This window comes from Staurois parvus, unplaced genomic scaffold, assembly GCF_062004578.1.
Source record: "Staurois parvus isolate SC_StPar_1 unplaced genomic scaffold, SC_StPar_1.0 ptg000013l, whole genome shotgun sequence".
Classification (NCBI taxonomy): Eukaryota; Metazoa; Chordata; class Amphibia; order Anura; family Ranidae; genus Staurois; species Staurois parvus.
Window position 1 is genome coordinate 5815750 of NW_028317809.1, and position 23747 is coordinate 5839496.

Sequence of the window (23747 nt, forward strand, 5' to 3'; positions counted from 1 at the left end):
AGGTGGCAATGACTGGCATCACTGCTGGGCACTGACTGGCGGCACTGCTAGGCATTGATTGGCGCAAATGCCAGGCACTGACTGGCACAACCGCTGGGCACTGACTGGTGGCACTGACTGGCAGCACTGCACTGATGGGCACAGGTGGGTGGCACAGGTAGGTGGCACTTATGGGCACTGGTGGGCGGCACTCCTGGGCGGCACTGGTGGGCAGAACTGGTGGGTGGCACTGCTGGGCACCGATCATCAGGGCACTGATCATCAGTGCCCTGATGATTAGTGCCGATCCCTGCTCTGACAACTGCCGGTTCTCGGCAGTACTTTCCTCACGCTCTGACAGCATGAGAAAAGTGCAGCTGAGAACCAGCAATTGCATTTCCCCGTGATCAGCGTGTCATTGGACACGGCTGATCATGTGGTAAAAGGCCGCTGTGATTGGCCTTTTACCACATCACGTAATCAGCTGTGTCCTTAGGACACAGCGATCACGGAGATCGCCGGGGGCGCGGAGGAGAGCGCGTTCTGGGAGGACGTCATACGACGCCCTCCCAGAAATGGCTGGCCACAGTGTAGCCGTCATTCAGCTATCTGCGGTTGGCAAGAAGTTAAATACCACCAAACGAAAGCTCTGTCTCAAAAACAATAAATGTCATATGGGTACAGTGTTGCATGACTGAGTAATTATCAAAGTGTGACAGTCCTAAAAGCTGAAAACTGGCCTGGTCAGGAAGGGGGGGGTGAAAGTACCCAGTATTGAGGTGGTTAAAGAAAAAAAGATATAAAAAGGTCATGTTTATTTTATTTTATAACTGTAGGGGATGGTGGGGAGGAAGAGGGTTGCACTTTTTTTTGTATTCTTTTAAAAACAGATAAGAAAGAACAACAGACAAATGTAACACACAGGTATCCAGAAAGATACAGTAAATATGTGGCACCTCCTTTTGTAGACTAGCAATATTTCACTTCCAACCCTGTAGTGACAGGGTTGCTTTGCAGCTGTAAGTACCTCTCGCTTCTACAACGAATACTGGCTGGGAACATTACATAGATGTATTGCACAGAGTGGCCCCAAACCCCCTACTCTGGGGTCCCTAGCCAGCGCTCTCTGCTCCTCCACTTCCGTGTTTGTCCCCAGAAGCGAGATGCTTATTATGGGAGCACACCAACAGGCTCACTCCTGAGCCGGGCTGTGCGCATCCATAAAGACAGACACCACAGCTCAGCTCCATCCCCACTCCCTTCTCACAAGATTCGACTGACAGCAGCAGGAGCCCTCTCTTCTCTACAGCCTTCTAAAATAGCCTGATCAAAGGCTATTTTTCAGTCTGAAAGGCAGGGGACGGGGATATGATGTCACACTCAAGAAGTAGGGAGCAGAGTAGAATCTGAGACCTAAGTGGAGGGAAATGACACACTCCCTCTAAACAGTGTCATGGGGAAACATGCACAGCATAGGCTGTCAATTACCTTCTGGAGGAAGGGGGGGGGGGTTCCTTCTTCAAAATGTGTGGTGTTGGGATAACCAGATATGTGTGGTGTTGGGATAAATAAGAATTGACTTTGTAGATAGAGGGCATAGAGACGAGATAGAAATCACGCTTGGTGCTTAGAATTGAAAGTTAATACACGCTATAGAGGGACCCGTTTCTTTTTTATTTCAGAGGTTTATAACCACTTTAAGGGAATCTTAAATCTAATGAAATAAGATGGCCTATTTCTGAACCCCGAGCATGCCTAACGACCTATGAAATAACAGGATTTCAGTTGCAGCAACTATAACAATCACTGCAATTCTGCCAGTTTTCACACAGTTTATGAATAGGCTTGCAAAAACTTCCATGTCCATGACCCCAAAAAGCATTACTGGCATGTCTTTTGGCTGGGCCTCCACTTTAAACAAAGTCATCCAAAAGATGCTGCCAAGGGGGACAAGAGTCTTGCTGTATTGGAACAATTTGGCACAAAAAAAAAAAAAGAAAAAAAAAAAAAAAGGGTACCACACGTAAATATTATATTTTTTAAGCAGCAGTAGTCTACAAATGTGTAAATTGAAATAAAAAATAGGACAAAACTACAAACAAATTCTGTATTTATACATAAAATATGTTACTTACCAACCATCGCACTAACTTCCCCAGCCATCAGTAAATCCACCGAGTTGTTGTAAAGGTTCACATCGATGATACCCTTTCGGATAGTTTCTCCAACCTTTGCTCCCAGCAGCACCGAACCCGTTGTTTCAAAGATTGACGCCAATATGCAAGCTTGCTTTAATGTAACCACTCCAGAACCCACGGCTGTGCCAAATGAATTAGCCACATCATTGGCACCCACAGAAAATGCCAAGATAAAGGCTATGATAAAGCCAACAATAACCATCCACAAGTACTCATCCAGAACCATTTTGGCGGTTTGTTTTTCCTTACGGTGACAAAAGTAAAGAAAAGAAATGTAATAAATAGTAAACTATAGGAGAATTGAAAGAACTTGTGCCGAGCGAAGTTATGTAAACAAAGATCAGCTCGATCTGGAAACTGCTAGTTGGTGTTCAAGAGAATGAACAAACTGCTAACTGAGGATTTTAAAAGTACTGTCAAAGTTTCTTTGGGTGTGCTCAGTCAACAGTAAAATGCATTCCATATTTTTCTCCCAAAATGAGTTAGCTTGGTTTTCTTCTTTCCTGGAAAAAAAAAAAAAGAAGATTATTTAAAAATGGAAGCAAAAAAAACCACTGGGAAATAATCTGCTAGAGGGAGCTGAGCTGTAGCATGTGACATTTCAAACGTAAAAGGAGCAAAAATAAGATTATTATAAGACCCGGGCTTTGTTACATAAGCGTGTTTGAAATTTAGTACTTCTTGGCCCCAAACAAAAAAAACTGTCTGGTAAAAAATAAATCTCAGCATCAATATTATCCTCATTACATAAATGTCTAGGTCAATAAGATTCAGTCTCTTAAACCCATGCTGCAATACATACATTATGCAACAAAGTCACTAAATCACTAAAGGGTGAGTCAGTCACCTAGTTTTATTAGTACTCACCATTTGCTTTTTTGTGAATTTCTTCACAATGACTACACTAGTCGGTCCATACCAATGTAAGATAGGAGGATCTATCATTTGTTAGCTAAAATTTATGTTTAACAGGCTTTTAAGCACACTGTAGTTCGAGCTTAATTCTTGCAGCACTGGGACCCTTGGTTCAAACCCCAATCTGCAGAAAGCGTGCATGTTCTCCATGCGCTTGTTTCCTCCAGGCACTCTTTCTTCCAACACTCCACAGACACACTAGTAGGGTAATTGGTTTCTGCCGAAATTGTTCTTAGTATGTGTATGTATGTATGTATGTAAGGTAGGTACATTAGACCGTGAGCTCCTTGCAAAGGGATTGATGGGAATGCACAGTATGTAAATCACCGAATACATGGTCAATGCTATGTAGAATCCTGTAATAAATGTGATGCATTCTTATCAAGCAAAATTACTGACGGATTCAAATCTCTATCATGAGCTACGCTCTGTGTGTCAATAGACACACTGTGTGGCTTGGCCCGCCTCCTGCTCTCTCCCCATAGGCTGTGATTAACTGCAGTTGGAGCCAGTGGCTCCCGTTACTGCCATCCAAGTCAAGTGAGGAGAGAGAGCGAAAAGAGCCAATGCTCTCAGGCACAGCGCTGGATCGAGATTGGGCAGATAAGTATTTAGAAAGGCTAGCGGACAGAAAATGCATTAAGGTAAAAAACCTTCTGCCTTTACAACCACTTTAACATCTACATAGCGGTAAAGCAAACCTTTCCTCTACTTTAACTGTCCCTTCCCCCATGGATCCTAGGGACCATAATCTGCCAGATGAAAACTTTGAAGTGTCCCCCTCCATGAAGTGTAGCTAAACCCAGTATTAGCTCCTATACAAATGCCACACTTCAGAAGCCTATATCTACATACATTAAAGTATACCTATAGCCAATTGTTGGATAGAAAAGGGGAAGGGTTAAAATCCCTGCCAGGTTATTTTTGAATTTGTCCATGTACCATCGGCGACATTTCTCTTCACTTCCTGTCCCAGAGAAAAACCAGGAAGTTGAAGGCTCTACCTTTAGCAACATGTTATGTCTGTATTAAGGGTGTAACATGTTACTAAGCACTCCACCGCCAAACTCCAACTCACACTTCATAATCAATTACAACAAACTTTTTTTCCCCTTTTGGGATAAAGGCTTTACATGAATATTGTAATCACCCCTGCCAGTGGTAAACAAATGATCTCATCCATGTACACTGATACACTCTGCTCATGTTCCAACGCCTGTATACTTTATTTCTCTTGTGAGTAGCCATTTGGCTATATTACAAATAAACTTTTCATACATACTGCATTTAGGTTGGCGTCCCCTTTTGTTTTCTTATATTTCTACATAGTCTGCTTCACTCTATGGGGAGCTACCTGTAGTGCCTACACTATGAACTATATACACTTGCTTTTAAATGTTTTTACCAATTTACACTTGTGTTGTTACTGTGCCATTGTCAGCTCTCACCGTCAAATACTTTTTTTTATAATTCTAGCACCAGACCTTCTCTGTAAATCTAAGGTAATCTGCAAAGCTGTGAAAAAGTGGATGGATAGTAAAATTTAGTTTAGTATTGTGTTTTTTTGCATTAAAATTTGTAAGTGTATTTTCTTCAAAAAATTCCATTTGAAAATACTGCATTACATAACACAACATTTCAAAACCAACCAATGTATTCTCTATGGCCTCTGTCTTAACCTCTTGGCGCCGGCCAAACGCAAATGTGCGGCCTCCTGGCGTCTGGTCCTAGACACCGAGCGACCGCACATTTGCGTTCTATTAAACAAAAAAAAAAAAAAAAATGCTGAGAGCGTGCGCCCTGGGCGCTCCCAGCACACGTCCGGTACTCACGGAAAGGTCCCGATCTCTTCTTTCGATCGGGACCTTTTTCCAATCATGTGACCGTCTAAACCCCACCCTCCCTCCTGGCTTCTGAAACCCTTAAAGGGTCAGGAGGTGCTGGCGCCAAGGGGTTAAAATAAAAAAAAATTATATTTTTTTTGTAAGGGTTCTAAGACATTTTCTACCAGTTTAAGTTGCCGTAAAGCCCTTTGCGTTTTAAAAGTACCTCTGCCTAATGGAAAAAAAATTTTTGCCAGGATAGAATTGTTGATTTTTTTTTTTTATCAGGACAAGTAGATTGTCATGAGGGACAAGTAGATTGGATCTCCAGTTTAGTCCTTTGGACAAGTAGTTTTTTTAAAACTATTTTCACACCCCTGTAGGTCTCCATTTTTTCATGAGATCACAAATACTACTGGTCAATTTTAAGGAACCTACCCAAAAGTTGAACTCAAAACACATGTGAAGCAGAACTAATATCCCACAAATGAATACTTCATTTTGCAGAGTACTGCAAGTAAAATAAAATTATTTCCTATTGTTTAATAATTACAATTCTCCCCTTAGGACCATGTCACACCAGCAACTTTGAAGCACAGATTTTTACAAATCACTGGTTATTTTCTCAGGTGATCTGTAGCTAGTCACAGAGCGGATGTACTTGACTGCAAAGCTTACTTAAGTAACTACAACCTGCTGCTGTGCCATGGTCATCAGAAGCTACATTGGATAATATGAGTAGTTACTAAAGCTGGTAATCCTGTTGCTAACTCCAAATGCTGCAAAAAGTCAATTGCTTAGCAACGGAGCGAGAAATCACTTGGAATTTCAATGACATACCTTTCATTGACTGCCATTCATATTTTCCTAGCAACAAAATCACCAAGGAAAGCTATTCTGTAACCACCACAAAATCCCCAGCGTGACATGGACCTTTGTACAGGTTTTCACTCCCCATTCTGTGCACATCCTGTAGACTCTATGTACAAACTTCCTGTGGATGTGTGAATGCTCCAGCAGCAGCTGATTGTCACAGCTTTATTTTGAGAACTACAGCAAAATGTACTAGCGCACTGTACATCGGGACAGCTGCTTTTAGTTCAACTCAGGAGTGCCAGAAAACAGTAACAATGATGCACCTCAACTATGTGCTGTCACCCTAAGTAAGAAAGTATCCATACATCTTGCTGGCACAATTTACTTGAAATCAGGACTGCAGCATTCACTGTAGCTACAGTGATCACTGGGGTGATTCCCCACTTCCAAGATGAACAAATGTAATTAAAGGCCAGCTTTAGGGCCTCATTCACAATTAAGGGTATGGCAGATCAAGGCTCCGAAATGCTCAACATCCAAAATCCCATGTATTTCAATGATGCCTGTTCAGATAGGAGCACACAGATGTCCGTAGTTTGAAACCTGAGGCTGTATTTGTATTTAGCGTTTCGTGAATGTGCACAAAATAACGCTGAGCACATGTATAGGGCAGTCCATTCGTTTCAACAGGCTACTACACAGCTGCCAAAGTAGCTCATACGCCTTTTTTTTTTCAGTGTTCAGTGTCACGTTTTGCTGCATCTGATGCACATTTGGGGCATCATTACCAATGCATGGCAACGTGACTGCAGCATGTATTTCAAGCACGTTTCGGAAATGCAAGTGTTAAAGTGGTTGTCCAGCCCTATGTTTTTTTTTTATTACCTTCATGCATTATATAAAAAAAACCCACACCTGTGTGCAGCTCTCTCCATAGCCTACCTAATACCTGAACCCCCTCTCGATCCAGCGATGTCAACAAGAGTCTCGGCTCTCCAGGGACTCTCCCTCTTCATTGGCTGAGACAGCAGCGGGAGCCATTGGCTCCTGCTGCTGTCAATCACAGCCAGTGAGCCAATGAGGAGAGAGAGGGAGCAAGGCTGAGCCACAGACATACAGAGCAGCAGCTTGGCAGCAAGCCAGTTAAGATGACCCTATACCAAGCTGCTTGCTGGGGGCACTAGGCAGAAGGGAGGGGCCAGGAGCGCTGGCAGGGGACCTTGAGAAGAGGGGGAATGGGGCTGTGCAAAACCACTGCATACAGCAGGTAAATATGACATGTTTGTTATGTAATAACAAAAAAAAAAAAAAAATTTGCCTTTACAATCAATTACTTTTAAGAAACCCTATAGTCAGGGGCGGACTGACAACTCATGGGGCCCCCAGGAAATAGGGGATCATGGGGCCCGTGTCCTTGCCCAAACTCAAAAAAGCCTATAAAAAAGGTACCATGGGCATCTCATGGGGCCCCCTACTGACCCTGGGCCCTTGGGCAGTGGCAGAGTTTCCAAATGGTCATTCCGCCCCTGGCCTATAGTGTTAATGCAGCCTGATGCTCCAAAAGCTGCAGAACTACTTTTGAAGCAAATTTGGGCCCTATAGGCTTCAATAGGAACATCTGAAAACACTTGAATTAATGTTTTTTCAGGTGTAGTTATATTTCAGACAATTTTTGGCCTGTAAGAACTTATCTCCTCCCTCTAGTGCTTTTCACTGGCTAAAAACAAAAACGCCTCAAGCTTGAATACACATGTAAAACATTTTTATTTTTTTCACGCTAAAATGCCCACACCCTGCAATTTTCTATGCTCAGGTGTAAGTGCACTATTACAAGATGCATTGCATTGGATTAGGTGGCAATGTGGCCTAGTGTTTGGTCCCAGATACACTTGAATGATTTTGTAATAAATGGAGAACTTTTATTAAGCAATGCTTTCTATCTGCCTTTAGCCAGTTGTCAAAGTCCTGGGCTGATGTCAGTGGGTGTGAAAACACATGCAAATCCCTCACAAATCTGTCATCTTAGCTGCTCTTGGTTGGTCTTTATAGCTGAACATACTGAACAACCCAAAAACAAAATTAATATACACACCTACACACTATATAAAAGCAGTACAAGAATAAGTGCAACAGTGTATGAGTTTGTGTATACACACACACACCTACTTACATACACACACACACACACACACACACACACACACACTAGTGAAGCACCGAAATGAAAATTCTGGTGCTGAAAACAAAAATTCAAAATGCATTTGTCCGAAATGCACAGTTTTTAAAAATTAATATATATTGTTGGGGAAAAAATACACTGATTAAAAAAAACAACAAAAACCCCTATATACACCCCAATTTTTTGGTAAAATATTAAAGACGATGTTACGGCGAATAAATAGATAACCACCATATCAAGCTTTAAAATTGCGAACGCTCGTGGAATGGAGTGAAACTGCGGTACTTAAAAATCTCCATGGGTGATGCTTTAAAAATGTCTACAGGTTAGCAGTGTAAAGTTACAGAGGAGGTCTAGTGCTAGAATTGTTGCTTCTGCTCCAACGTTCGTGGTAATTCCTCACGTGTGTGGTTTGAACACCGTTTACATATGTGGGCGTGGCCTAAGTATGCGTTCACCACTATGTGCGGCCAGCTTTCCTTCACTCATCTCTATGCCCAGTGCCGGGATCGATGGTTTCTCAGGTAAGGCTGAAAACTATACAGACACACACACAAAGACATACATGAACATGATGAATATGTAAAGAAAAGAAACAAGAAATTATATTTTACATTATATCCACTTGACTGCTGGAAGATTACCCCCCCCTTCTTGATGACCAGGTCATTTTTTGCTTTTTGGCAGTGAGTTAATTTAACTGACAAATCATGCAGTCACGCACCGCTGTACTCAAATTAAATTAATATTTTTTTTTTCCACACAAAGAGCTTTCTTTTGGTGGTATTTGATCACTACTGGGTTTTTTTTTTTATTTTTTGTGATATAATTAAAACAAAAAAATCTAATTTCTTCACAAATGTAGGCCAACATGTATTCTGCTATTTTTGGTAAAAAAAAAAAAAAAAAATACACCAATACTAGTATTTTTAAACACTAGTAATGACGGCGATCAGCAACTTATAGCAGAACTGTGATAGTATGGTGAGCAGTCTGACACTTTGTTGGAAACAATAACTGTATTAATGACAGGCTGGGAAGGAGTTAAAAATCTAGGGCAATCAAAGGGTTAAACGTGTACTGCGAGATGCTTTCACTAAAGAGATGTGCCAGTTTTTATTCCTTGCTTTTCAGGGAAACAAAAACCAGCACATCCCCACTGACAGTACAGAACTATGCTTTATATATATATATATATATATATATATATATATATATATATATATATATATATAGGCTGAGCTCTGCCCTGTCTTCCTCCTTGCTGATCAGTGGGTGCCAGCGGTATAATTAATGGCCAGCACCCGCTGATCGGCTTGTGCTGTGTCCAATCACAGAACAGCCGACGAGCCCCCCTACCTGGAAGTGTAGGATCACGTACTAGATACATGATCAGGCACAGGAGGGCCACTCCGTCGCCGTATTTCTACGGGAGGTGGTCAGTAAGTGGATATTTTAAATACACACAAAAATAAAGCATGATTTTTTTTATATATTTTACACACATACATCACGTGATCATATATATCTATATCAGTGTTGCCAACCTCCTGCAACATTTTTTACTGACAAAAAATGGAAAAGTTACTGATGGAGTACTTTTTTTTTTTTTACTGACAACCTGAAAATGACATTAAAAACTAAGACAATCAATATTTAAACAGTATAAACACAAGATGGAAACACTGACAATACCAAGAACAAGTAGTTTGACTGGTTTACACTTACAAAAGGTCAACACAGCATTACAAATAATCAGCCACTGATGTCCACAGACAGTTGCAAAAATCACTGATTTTTACAAACTGTCTGTAAAATGACTGATGGCTGGCAACCCTAATTATACAAGTCATGTAATGTATGTATGTATATATAAAACACACACTATAGATCTATACATACATACACTGTTCAAAAAAATTATAAGAACACTGAAGACACAGGAGATCTCAATGGGAAAAAAATCTCATGCTGGATATCTATACTGATATGCACTGGGTAATGTGTTAGGAATGTAAGGATGCCCCATCGTTTGATGGAAATGAAAATGACCAACCTACAGAGGACTGAATTCAAAGGTGACCTGAAAATCAAAGTGAAAACATGATGCAGCAGGCTAGTCCATTTAGTTGAAATTTCATTACAACAACTCAGAATGGTACTCAGTAGTTTGTATGGCCCCCACATGCTTGTATGCATGCCTGACAACATCAGGGCATGCTCCTAATGAGACGAAGGATGGTGTCCTGGGGTATTTCCTCCCAGATCTAGACCAGGGTATCAATGAGTTCCTGCACAGTCTGAGGTGCAACCTGGCAGCATTGGATGAACAAAAACATGATATCCCAGAGATGTTCTATTGGATTTAGGTCAGGCATGCGTGGGGGCCGTTCAATGGTATCAATTCCTTCATCCTCCAGGAACTGTCTGCATACACTCGCCACATGAGACCGGGCATTGTCCTACACCAGGAGGAACCCAGGACCCCCCTGCACCAGTGTAGAGTCTGACAATGGGTCCAACGATTTCATCCCGATAACTAATGGCAGTCAGGGTGCCATTGTCTAGCCTGTAGAGGTCTGTGCGTCCCTGCATGGATATGCCTCGCCAGACCATCGCTGACCCATCACCAAAACAGTCATGCTAAGCGATGTTATAGGCAGCATAATGTTCTCCATGGCTTCTCCAGACCCTTTCACGTCTGTCACGTGCTCAGGGTGAACCTGCTCTCATCTGTGAAAAGCACAGAGCACCAGTGGCAGGCTTGCCTATTCTGGTATTCAATGGCAAATGTCAATCGAGTTCTATGGTGTCGGGCAGTGAGCACAGGGCCCACTAGAGGACATCAGGCTCTCAGGCTAACCTCATGAAGTCTGTTTGATTGGTCAGAGACATTCACACCAGTGGCCTGCTGGGGGTCATTTTGCAGGGCTTTAGCAGTGCTCATCCTATTCCTCCTTACACAAAGCATATACCAGTCCTTCTGATAGGTTAAAGGACCTTCTATGGCTCTGTCCAGCTCTCTTAGAGTAACTAGTGACTTTCTGAAGACGCCTTTTTGGGCGAAACGTACGTCGGAGCATCATTGCACCACTTCCAGGTCCGGGAATAGCTAAGTGAAAGAGAGGCTTGAAGTGCAAAGCGGCCATCTTTAAAAAAACATATACCTGAAACACTGGTGCTGGTTTACAAGCACCTGTACAATATTTTTGTCTATGTGATTTTGATTCCTATTAAAATTACTACACTTAGATAAGCTATTCACTTGTCTGATACATTCAATGGCTGACTGCATTCCTTGGGGAGGAATAACTAAAACCAACCTAAAGTAGATTACTGGAAAAACCTATTAGAATCCCTTATATCTGGCTCTAATCCATGGAGATTTAGAGGTAGAAAAATGGAGAAACCAACAAGAAAGGGTGGTTCCCTATATAACCAAAGGCGTATTTGACCACCATAACTGGGGTCAAAGGATCTGGTGAGTGAGTCATCTACACTTCACAGTTATGAACATGTGGTGAAGATCACAGTCACATTTATTTTTTATATATTATATTTTTTCACATATTTTGAACCTCTGTGGAATTTTCTAATACTCTATTTTGGGACAGTTACAAACGTTGTCATCATATTCATGTTTTGCATGGACCAAAATTGAGATATCCCTTAGGTGGCACTTATCTTGTACTTATTGCACTATATGAAGTTTATTGTTTGGGCAAATGTAGCACCTATTTATATTATATTTGCTCCTAGAGTAACTGCCTGTCTCTGGGAATCTTCTCTATGGTCTTGAGACTGTTCTGGCAATAGCACAATGTGCCACCCTGGAGGAGTTAGGCTGCCTGTGCAACCTCTGTAGGGTCCAGGTATTACCTTATGCTACCAGTAGTGACACGGACCCTAGCCAAATGCAAAACTAGTGAAAAACAGTCAGAAAAGATGAGTAGGGAAAAAAATGTCAGTGTCCTCCACCTGTAAAACCATTCCTGTTTTGGGGGTCGTCTCACTTTTGCCCATCTAGTGCACCTGTTAATTTCATTAACACCAAAGCAGCTGAAACTGATGAACAACCCCCTCTGCTACTTAACTGACCAGATCAATATCCCAGGAGTTTCATTGACTTGATGCTATACTCTGATTAAAAAGTGTTCCTTTAATTTTTTTTGAGCAGTGTGATATACAAAAACACGCATACACACAGCATGACTGCAATATATACATACACACAAATACACATATAGCACTAATTTTATATTTTTTATATTATACAGGGTTTATTATATGTTAATAATATTTATAGGTAAAGTTGATCCAGGGAATATCCGATTGCCTCTCGGGGGACCAGAAAGGAATGTTTTCCCCTGCAGGAGCAAATTGGATCGTGCTTTGCAGGGTTTTTTGCCTTCCTCTGGATCAACTGTGGGTGTAGGATTATAACTTTTTTTTTTTTTTTAATGTTGAACTGGATGGACTTGTCTTTTTTCAGCCAGGCTAACTATATATATATATATATATATATATATATATATATATATATATATACACACACACACATACATACACACACACATACATAACAATGAGTAAAAGAAGAGATGTGTGATGTGACATATGGCATAGGATCCTGAGATGTGATGGGTCTGATTGTGGATGCAGTGTTGTAGGAAGCCTGTGGATCCAGGTTGTGTATCAGCACAGAGCAGCTCCTCTCTCTCTCCATACAGAATGAAGTAGTGTCTTCCCCGAGCTGTCAGTCTTCATGCAGGGCAGCGATCAGTTAGTGTAGCATTGGTGTAAAGCAGAGCTCATCCCGGACAGAGCAGAGGGGAGCTGCGTGTAGATTAGGGGGAGCCCCGGTCTCCTCTCCCCCAGCCATTCAGCACGTTGATAAGGATCGGCTCCGGTACATCCACACCCCGCGCAGCATTGCCGGAACCCCGGGCTCTATGTCAGTGCGGTGTACGTCCTCTCCTCCTCCGTCCATTTCCTGTCACACTTCTCCTCGTGTTCGCAAATGCAGAGAAGCCGCCGCTGCTCCCCTCCGCGGTGCGGACTGTCACTCCGGGGTAACAGTGACAACGGGACCCTGACAGACACCTTCTGCCACCAATGGGAGCCGCTGGGGGGCGAGAAGCCGTGCTGCCTCTTGACAGAGAAGAATCCCCTCACACCTTACAGAAAACACCGAACCGAATTCCCAGAACCGCCCGCCACAGCCCTTCACTCACCTGGCTTTGTCAATGACAGAACACAGCGCTGCTCCTCCGCGGCCACCGCTCAATGCCGACTATTCCAGCGGGAGCTCGGCGAAGGGGCTGAGCACCGCGCCACGTTCCGCCCCCTGGGTGATGTAAATGCGCCCAATTGCGTCATGCGCAGGGAGTTGCACGCACGAGATAGTGCGCAGCAACAGGATAGTTAGCTGGAGGGGGGAGGCTGGGGATGGAGGAATGTTCCTGGTGCTGGAACACTGCACCTAGGTGTGAGGAGAGGAGGGGGAAAGGGAGAGGGTGATTAGACGCAGCAATAGCGCCGCTGCCAGCTATGTCACATGCTTCTCTCTGTAGGCGTGTGGACGCACACGGGAACTACTTGGACGAGTTTGTTGCTCTCACGTCCCATGGTGCTGAGAGGAAATGAGATCTCCCGCTCCTTTGGGCCATGAATGTTGTGGGTGAAGGAAAAGAAGACGAGCAAACACCACCTGAGCTAGTATGAGGAGCTTATTGTCTGCTGAGGGGCCATGTGCTGCCTACTGGAGTGTACAACGTGCAGCACAGCAAATAGTATATTATACTTAATAGAGTATATATAATTAATATTATACATTATATAGCGCCAAAAGGTTTGCTCAGCGCTGTATATTATAGTGGGGGAAAGAACATGAGACAATACAGTAACAAAACAATACACGAGGGGTTCTAGGGCCCTGCTCCTTGGAGCTTACAATCTAGGAGGGAGGGGATAGTGGTACGGGAGGAAGTGGCTGTGGGGGATGGAGTGGTAGGAGGAGGGTAGAGTGTAGATCAGCTGTTAGGTCAGGGTGGGGTAGGCTTCCCTTGTTTTAAATACTTGCCATTTACATGGGATATGTTTTATCTTCCATGGATTTTTTATTTTGTTCAATCAGACTTATGGTCTAGGCAGCATAGAGGTGAGGAGGGAAGGTGACAGTCTGATGGATTGGGGTGGTGAGTTCCAGAGGATGGGGGTGGTCCTGGAGAAGTCCTGGAGATGGGCATGTGAGGAGGAGACCAGGGAGCTAGAAAGTAGGAGGTCTTGTGAGGAGCGAAGATTACGGGTAGGGTGGTATTTGGGTATCAGGTCGGTGAGGTAGTTTTGGGGTAGCATTATGAATGGCTTTGTATGTCAGTGTTAATCGTTTGAATTTAATGTGTTGGGCAATCGGGAGCCAGTGGAGGGAATGACAGAGGGGGGTGGCAGAGGAGGAGCGGTTGGTAAGGTGAATGAGTCTGGCAGCTGATGTCAGGCTCCTCCCAACGGAATCTCTAGTGGTCCACGGCACGGGGTTTCCCAGGACGCGGAGTCTAAGTCCCAGTCTGCCTTTTCACCAGGGCCCCTGATGGTGGGGATGGACTTGGTGCAAGACTGAAACCAGGTCGCATCCCTGGGCACCCCCGGCGGCGGCAGAGGGGTCCCGCTGAGGGTATGTGCCCGGGTTGAGCCTGCTGTGAAGGGGACGACAGATCCCGATCTGAGCGGGATGGATGGGATGACAGATCCCGAGCGGGATGGATGGGCAACTATCAGGAGTAGGCGAGGTCAGACTAGCCGGGTCGGTATTGTGCGGGCAGCGTGGTACAGGGGGAGTAAGCGGAGAATGGTCGGGGTCACAAGCCAGGTTCAGCAGGTAGCGGGCAGCGTGGTACAGAGGGTCAGGCAGAGGGATGGTCAGGAACGAGCCGGGGTCAGAGCAGGAGAAGGTCAGCATAAACAGAACAGGCAGAGTTTGGCAACAAGGAAGCGTACTTACAGGACAGGAACAAGACCTTGCGGCAACTTGGAGATGCACAGGGCAGCTTTAAATAGAGCGCCCTGCTGTCCCATTGGTGCGGCCGCGATCGCTACTGCGCATGCGCGACCGCCGAGGACTCTGCGCTCGCCGGCTGGGACGGATCGGCGGTCTGCGCATGCGCGCGCCGCCGAGGACCCGGGATCCCTGACATTGCCCCCCCCCTACGGGCAACCTCCGGATGCCCAACCGACCCCTACTCAACGGCTGGTTCCGAAAAAAATTCCCGCACAAGCCTTGGGGCGTGCACATTTTGGGCCGGCTCCCATGAATTTTCCTCCGCCCCATATCCTTTCCATTTAACCAGAAACTGAGTTTGGCCTCCCCTCTTCCTGCAATCTAAGATAGCTTTAACTTTAAATTCCTCCTCCCCATCCACGTCTACTGCCTCCGGTGGCTTAGACCTTCGATCCGGGAAGGGGTCTGGAGTTGCTGGTTTCAACAGGGACACATAGAAGACCGGATGAACCTTCATAGATTCGGGCAGGGCCAGCTCGTATGCCACCTCGTTGATCTTACGTTTGACCCGGAAAGGCCCCAAGAACTTGGGAGCCAATTTCTTCGAAGGGCAGGACATTTTTAAATTTGCGGTGGACAACCAAACCTGGTCCTCTGGCCGCAAACTCAATTCCCCTCTTCTTTTCCTATCAAACGCCCTCTTATTGTCATCCTGGGCCTTTGCCATTGCTTCCTGCAATACCTTCCTATTGGTTGACAGAAAGGTCAACATATCCTGCGTGGCTGGTACTGTGACCTCCGGGATTAGATCTGGCAGGAATACAGGGTGGAACCCATAGTTTGCGAAAAACGGGGACTGTCTAGTAGCAGAGTGACTTGCATTATTATATGCGAATTCCAAGCGGCAGGAGAGTAACCCAGTCATCTTGGAGGAAGGTGGTATAGCACCTGAGGTACTGCTCTAGGGTCTGGTTTGTACGCTCCGTCTGGCCATTGGTCTGTGGGTGATAAGCGGAAGAGAACGATAACTTAATTCCCAGGGTTTCACATAGAGCTTTCCAGAACCTGGACGTAAACTGAACCCCTCTGTCAGATACAATATCCCTGGGAATTCTGTGGAGTCTTACCACTTCCGTAATAAACACACGTGCTGTCTCAAGGGCCGTAGGTGTGTCCTTTAGAGGTACAAAATGGGCCATCTTGGACAGGCGGTCTACAATCACGAAGATTGCTGTGTGGTCCTGAGAGGGTGGAAGTTCCACGATAAAGTCAATGGAAATCATGGTCCATGGCCTGTCGGGTATGGGTAATGGGCGCAAGAGACCCCAAGCTTTATTCCTAGTGGGTTTGTTTCTCTGACAAACGGGACAGGTCTTTATGTAGGTTTCGCACTCTCTGGCCATATTAGGCCACCAGAAAGTACGCTGCAGCAGCTCCAAGGTCTTACGTACCCCAAAGTGCCCGGCCAGTGGGTGATCGTGGCAGTATCCTAATACCAATGTACGGGCCTCCTCAGGGACCACAATCTGATCCTCCTTCCAAAAAAGTCCTTCCCTATTTAGTAAGGGGACACCAGGTGGACCTTGCATCCCTACGGACGCGGTCTGCAGTTGCGAATGGAGCTCCGATTGGAGGGCTAGGAAATTTCCTGGGGATAGGATAGTGTCTGGCTTGGGATTCTCTTCGGGATCCCCAAACATGCGGGAGAGCGCGTCTGGTTTTGTGTTCTTAGACCCTGGCCTATAGGTTATATGGAAAAAGAACCGTGAAAAGAACAGCACCCACCTGGCTTGACGTGGCCTCAGACGTTTAGCTGTCCTCAGGTATTCTAGGTTCTTATGATCCGTAAAAATCAATATTGGGTGTACCGCCCCCTCTAACAAGTATCTCCATTCCTCTAGTGCCACCTTAATCGCCAAGAGCTCCCGATCCCCGATATCATAATTCCTTTCCGCAGGAGTTAGTTTCCTGGAGAAGAAAGCCACCGGGTGCATGAGTTCTTTGATGCCCTTCCTCTGGGACAGGATCGCCCCGACCGCATTCTCGGATGCGTCCACCTCCAAGATATATGGCAAGGACGAATCAGGGTGGCTCAGAATAGGAGCTGCCGTAAACAATTCCTTTAAGGCTTCGAAAGCCATCTGTGCCTCAGGTGTCCATTGGAAGCGAACCCCCTGCCTGGTCAGCTGGGTGATAGGGGACACTAGGCCCGAAAAGTTCTTAATGAACTTTCTGTAGGTTTGCGAAGCCGATGAAGCGTTGGACCGCTTTCTTATCGGTGGGGGCTGGCCAATCTAAAATGGCCGAAACCTTTTGGGGATCCATGGCTATTCCCGTGGGAGAGATGGTTAGACCCAGAAACGAAATGCTACTCTGTTCAAAGCAGCACTTGTCTGCCTTGGCATATAAGCTGTGTTGGCGGAGCCGTTCTAACACGCGCCTCACGTGACCTCTATGGTCCTCCAAGGTTGGGGAAAAGACAAGGATATCGTCCAGGTATACGATGACGAAGATATCTAGGTAGTCCCTGAACACATCGTTTATGAAATGTTGGAAGGTGGCAGGGGCGTTGCATAGGCCGAAGGGCATAACCAAATATTCAAAGTGTCCGAATCTGGTACGGAATGCTGTCTTCCACTCGTCCCCCTCTCTGATACGAACTAAATTATAGGCACCCCTCAAGTCTAGTTTAGTGAAGACAGATGCTGACTTCAGCCTCTGAAAAAGCTCGGGTACTAGTGGTAGCGGGTAACGGTTCTTTACTGTGACCTTATTCAAGTCCCGGTAATCTACGCAGGGCCGGAGGGACTTGTCCTTTTTCTCCACAAAGAAAATGCCCGCCCCGGCTGGTGACGTGGAGGGTCTAATAAACCCCTTATGGAGGTTTTCATCTATATATTCTTTTAGTACCCCTAATTCCCGCTCGGATAAGGGGAATATCCGCCCAAATGGGATTTCCGACCCTGGGAGGAGATCAATTGGGCAGTCATAAGCTCGGTGCGGGGGGAGAGTGTCCGCCCCCCGCTTGCTAAACACATCCAGAAAACTATGGTAGACTGACGGAATGACTTGCTCCAGCTCCGCATCTGTCTCTAGACACAACAAAGTCGGTGGAATCGGGGAGATCTTAGGGAGGCAATGCTGCTGGCAGTATGGGGAGAGGAACTGCATAGAACCCGCCTTCCAGTCCACCTGGGGATTATGGGCTCGTAACCACGGGAGCCCCAAAATAATTGGAAATAGTGGGGATGCTATGGCGTCCAACCGAAGGAGTTCTTCATGATGGGTCGATACGGTAGTACGGATAGGTGGGGTCTCGTGGTCCACCACCCCTGACTTAATACGTGATCCATCTGCTAGAAAAATATCCTTTGCTGAACTGCAAAGTCTAAATCTATGAAGCAACTACACGCCCCAGAATCCACAATAGCCGTGGTCACCACTGTTCTCCCCGGCAGCTGAAGTGACACAGGTACCGCTAGATAACTAGTGTTGCCCACACTGTTAGAAGTGACTGTAGAGAAAGCAGCGGAACACTTACCCCTCTTGGCTGGACAGGTACGTACCACATGGCCTGCTCCCCCACAGTAGAGGCCGAGATGGTTGGTAAGACGCCTCTGGCGTTCCTCAGGCGTAAGTGTCGGCCGGATCCTTCCCGATGGCCCGGTCTCGGGTGTATCCATAGCATCCTGATTCTGGCTTGCCGGCTGTAACTGGGTTGAGGCCTGAGGGGGTGTTCCAGTTGATCCTTGTCCTTGGTTGCATCTTTCCTGCCTGCGCTCCTGCAACCGGCGGTCAATTCGAATAGTCAAAGCTATCAAGGCCTCCAAAGTGCTAGGTATGTCTATTCGGGCCAATTCGTCCTTCAGGGATTCAGCTAACCCTACGTGGAACTGGTGGTGCAGAGCCGCCTCGTTCCATTGGCAGTCACTATGCCAACGCCTGAATTCGGCGGCATAGTCCTCCACTGTCCGGTGACCCTGCCTGAGTGTATATAGGGCCCTCTCGGCCGTTGAGGTGCGCAGCGGGTCGTCATACAAGAGGGCCATAGCCTCAAAAAATACCGTCACTGACTTCAACAGTGGGTCTCGCTTCTCTCAGAGCCGGTGGACCCAGTCTTGGGGTCCCCCCTGTAGTAGGGAAATAATGAACCCTACCCTCACCGATTCGGAGGAAAAGGTCTGAGGCTGGAGGTCAAAGTATAGCTGACAGGAGTTACGAAAGGCCCTGAATCTACTTCGGTCTCCGGAAAAATGTTCCGGTGTGGGGACACGGGGTTCTGGTGCGGGTAACAACCCCGGAGTCTCCCTAGTGGGTTCCCCAGACCCCCTGGTAGAGGTAGCTAAGGTCTGCATGCGTCTGTCCAATACCGTATAACCTTCCTGTAGGCCCCTAATTCCCAGTGTAAGGGTCTCCATCTGTTGGCAGATGTCGTCCAGAGGGGAAGTTCCCCTTCCAGGCTCAGTCATGGCCGCAAGGTACTGTCAGGCTCCGCCCAACGGGATCTCTAGTGGTCCACGGCACGGAGTTTCCCAGGACGCGGAGTCTAAATCCCAGTCTGCCTTTTCACCAGGGCCCCTGATGGTGGGGATGGACTTGGTGCAAGACTGAAACCAGGTCGCGTCCCTGGGCACTCCCGGTGGCGGCAGAGGGGTCCCGCTGAGGGTATGTGCCCGGGTTGAGCCTGCTGTGAAGGGGACGACAGATCCCGATCCGAGTGGGATGGATGGGATGACAGATCCCGATCCGAGCGGGATGGATGGGCAACTATCAGGAGTAGGCGAGGTCAGACTAGCCGGGTCGGTATTGTGCAGGCAGCGTGGTACAGGGGGAGTAAGCGGAGAATGGTCGGGGTCACAAGCCAGGTTCAGCAGGTAGCGGGCAGCGTGGTACAGAGGGTCAGGCAGAGGGATGGTCAGGAACGAGCCGGGGTCAGAGCAGGAGAAGGTCAGCATAAACAGAACAGGCAGAGTTTGGCAACAAGGAAGCGTACTTACAGGACAGGAACAAGACCTTGCGGCAACTTGGAGATGCACAGGGCAGCTTTAAATAGAGCGCCCTGCTCTCCCATTGGTGCGGCCGCGATCGCTACTGCGCATGCGCGATCGCCGAGGATTCTGCGCTCGCCGGCTAGGACGGATCGGCGGTCTGCGCATGTGCGCGCCGCCGAGGACCCGGGATCCCTGACAGCTGAGTTCAGGATAGACTGAAGCGGGATAGTCTGTGATGAGGTAGGCTGTTGAGGAGGGAGTTGCAGTAGTCGAGTCGTGAGATAAGGGAGTTAACGAGTTGTTTAGTAGTGTCTGGGGTTAGAAACGAACGTATTTTGTAGATGTTGCAGAGGTGGAGCCTACATGAGTTTGCCAATGATTGGACATGGGGTTGGAAGGACAGGTTTGCGTTAGAGTGACACCTAGGACTTTGGCTTGCGGGGTGGGACTGATGGTGTCGTTGGTCGTGATGGAGAGGGTGGGGGCACGGGCTGGGGGGAAAATTAGGAGCTCGGTTTTGGAAAGGTTCAATTTTGAGGAAATGGAGCGACATCCAGTCTATGTTGTTCAGTAGGTGGGTGATACGGGCGGAGACTGAAGGGGTGAGGCGAGGGGTGGAGAGGTAAATTTGCGTGTCATCGGCGTAGAGGTGTTAGTTGAAGCCGTGGGAGTGTATCAGTTTGCTGAGGGAGGAGGTGTAGATGGAGAAGAGAAGGGGCCCAAGGACAGAGCCTTGGGGGACCCCAACAGAGAGGAGGGTGTGGTGGTGTTATAGGTAACGCTGAAGGAGTGTTGGGATAGAGAGGAGGAGAGCCAGGAGAGAGTGGAGTCTCTGCTGCTGAGGGAGTGTAGTTTATTAAGGAGGAGGGGGTGGTCAACTGTGTTTAAGGTCGCGGAAAGGTCGAGGAGTAGGAGGACTGAGTAGTGGCCATTAGCTTTGGCGGTTAGCAGGTCATTAGTGATTTTGAGTAGGACAGTTTCGGTGGAGTGTAGGGGACGAAAGCTAGACTGTAGTGGATCGAGGAGGTTGTTGTCAGTGAGGTGGGCGCTTAGGCGATTGTAGACTAAGCGCTCAAGGAGCTTGGAAGTAAATGGCAGCAGGGAGATGGGTGTAAGGTTGTTCAGGTCGGTGGGGTCCAGGGAGGGTTTTTTGAGTATGGGAGTGATGTGCGCGTGCTTTACGGGGGAGGGGAATGCGCCAGTGGAGAGGGAGAGATTGAAGATGTGGGTGAGGGAGTGTAGGATGGAGGAGGAGGGTGATCGGAGGAGTTGTGTGGGGACAGGGTCAAGGGGGCAAGTGGTGAGGCGGGCTTCTGAGAAGACCTTAGTGACCTCCTTAGTGGTAGCAGTGCTGAAGGAGCGGAGTATTGGGGAGGATAAGGTATGCGGGATGTTAGGTGTGGTGGGGGGCAGGGTGGTTGCGAGGTCAGAGGAGGGAAGAGTTGATGGGGTTATAGTGGGAAGGAGGCTAGGTGGGGAGGTAGGTTGAGCATTGGCGATGTCCTTACGGATTGCGTCGATCTTATTTTGGAAGTGAGTGGTAATCTCGTGGGCGGTGAGTGAGGTACTGGGTGGGGGGGGGGAGAGTAGGGAGTTGAAAATAGAGAAGAGCCGGCGAGGACAGGTGGAGAGGGTGTTGATGAGGGTAACAAAGTAGGCTTGTTTGGCGGCATGGAGGGAGGAGGTGTAGGTGAGGAAGGTGGATTTGTAGAGGGAGAAAGCTCGAGGGGATCTGGTTTTACGCCATAATCGCTCCAGCGCACGACTGCGTCGTTTAAGATTTTTAGTGTGGTCATTCTGCCAGGGTTGAAGCGGTCGGGGTCTAATGCTACGTGTGGTCAGGGGTGCTAAGGAGTCTAGGGCAGCTGATAGCGAGTCATTGTACGCGGTAGTGGCCAGGTCAGGGCATGAAAGTGGGAGGATACTGTCGTACAGACGGTCAGCTGCAGAGTGGAGAGGAGCTGGGTTCAGGTTGCGGAGGTTACAGCTGGTGATGGTTTGAGGTTCGGGGGGGGGGTGTTAGAGGACGGGGAGATGGAGAACGTAATGAGGTTGTGGTCAGAGAGAGGAAAAGGGGTGTTTGTGAGGTTGTGGAGGGTGCAGAGATGGGAGAAAACGAGGTCCAGGGTGTTCCCGTCGGTGTGGGTGGAGGACTGTGTGCACTGTGTGAGTGAAAAAGCAGAGGTTAAGTGGAGTAGTTGGGATGTAGCCGGGTTGTTGACATTGATAGGGATATTGAAGTTTCCAAGGATGATGGTGGGTAGCTCAGAGGAAGAAGGGTAGCCAGATGGAAAAGTCGTCAAGGAAGCGGGATACGGGTCCAGGAGGCCAATAGATTACTGCAATCCTCAGAGGGGTGGGGGAGAAGATACGGATGCAGTGGGCCTCGAAGGAGGAAAAGGATAGAGAGGGGGGGTTTGGGAGGACCTGGAAGGTGGTCAGCAGTGACGAGCATGCCGACCCCACCACCTCTGGGGCCGCTCGGTCTGTGTGAATAGGACCAGACGAGACCTCCATAGGAGAGTGCTGCAGGGGAGGTGGAGTCAGTGGCTTGGATTCAGGTTTCGGTGACCGCTAGGAGGTTGAGGAAGTGGGAGATAAAGAGGTCATGGATGGCGGTGAGCTTGTTGCAAACCGATCGGGCATTCAGGAGTGCAACTGAGAGTGGAGGGGTAGATGCGGGGAGGAGGGGGACAGGTATAAGGTTGAGGGGGTTGCGGCGGTTTGTTGGAGTAGGAGGGTGCCTAGTGGGTGAGTGAGGTGGTGAGGGACCAGGGTTCGGGGAGATATCCCCGGTTAGGAGGAGGAGAAGGGTGAGAAAGGTGGCATGGGAGCGGGATGTGCAAGAGCGTGAGGGTCTGTTAGTGGTGGCGTGTGGGTCGGTGGGAGAGTAGAGTATCAGGAGGAGGTGGTTAGAGCCATAGTGGGGAGATGGAAGTAGTGAGGGTCCGATGTATAGTTGTTTTGGGGGGTAGAGGGAGGAGATTTTGTGAATGTAGGAGAGTACAATGAGGGGGAGTACACGTGGCATTTTAGGAGGGTAGGCGGAGTGCTGGTCAATTAAGGGAGGTGAAAGCTTTCACATCAGGCCGTATAGATGCGGAGAGTCCGTCGCGCAGTGGAGGAGGAATTCATCTGTGGGAGTGGAGGGAGAGTGGTGGACAGCTGGATCTGCTGCTGGCTAGTCACGGCAGTCTGTGGGTGCTGTAGGCCGGCGTCTGGAGGTGATGTAGGGGCCAGCGTCTGGAGGTGCTGTACAGCAAACAATCAGGTTTTAGGGGTTCCTACAACCTATTTCCATCCCCCAGTGACATCATCACAATCTCTCTTCTCTCCTTTTTCCTCTCTCTTCTCTCCTCCTCTCTCTTCTCTCCTGTTCTCTTTCCTCCTCTCTCTCCTCTCTCTCCTTTCCTCCTCTCTCTGCTTTCCTCCTCTCTCTCCTTTCCTCTCCCTTTCCTTCTTTCTTGCTGTCTTTTAACCACTTGTCCTCCAGAGGCTTTACCCCCCTTCCTGACCAAGCCAATTTTTGTGTTACTTTAAATCCTTCACGCCGGTGCCTCCTGGCTCTTTAAGAGTTTCAGGAGGCGGGGCGGGGTTTAGGGTCATGTGACACGCCGTCACGGTGGTCACATGATCAGGAAAGGTCCCAATCGAAAGAGGAGATCGGGACCTTTCCGTGAGTACCAGACAGTTGATCACCTGTGCGGTTTTTATTTTTTGCACTATAAAAAAAAAAAGACCAAAATTTTTTTAGAAAAAACAATATTTTTTACTTTGTTGCTATTAAACACGCCCAGTAAAAAAAATAAAAAAATCTAATTTTGTCAAATTTAGGCCAAAAATAATTCT

At 47.3% G+C, this 23747-nt stretch overlaps 1 protein-coding gene across 3 annotated transcripts in view; it reads right to left on the minus strand.

Annotated features, from left to right (window-relative positions):
- Window positions 1-23747, minus strand: part of SLC20A2 (solute carrier family 20 member 2) — a 143148-nt gene that overhangs the window by 62576 nt on the left and 56825 nt on the right. The window contains exons 1-2 of one of the 3 annotated variants that reach the window (XM_089675387.1): window positions 13145-13364; window positions 2115-2680 (exon numbers count right to left, since the gene is read on the minus strand). In XM_089675387.1, coding sequence (XP_089531513.1) covers window positions 2115-2403 — 289 coding nt within the window. In that variant the 5' untranslated portion in view covers window positions 2404-2680; window positions 13145-13364. Of the gene's footprint in view, window positions 1-2114; window positions 2681-13144; window positions 13365-23747 lie in introns of those variants that run through there. The other 2 variants (XM_089675385.1, XM_089675386.1) reach the window with 2 other exon arrangements.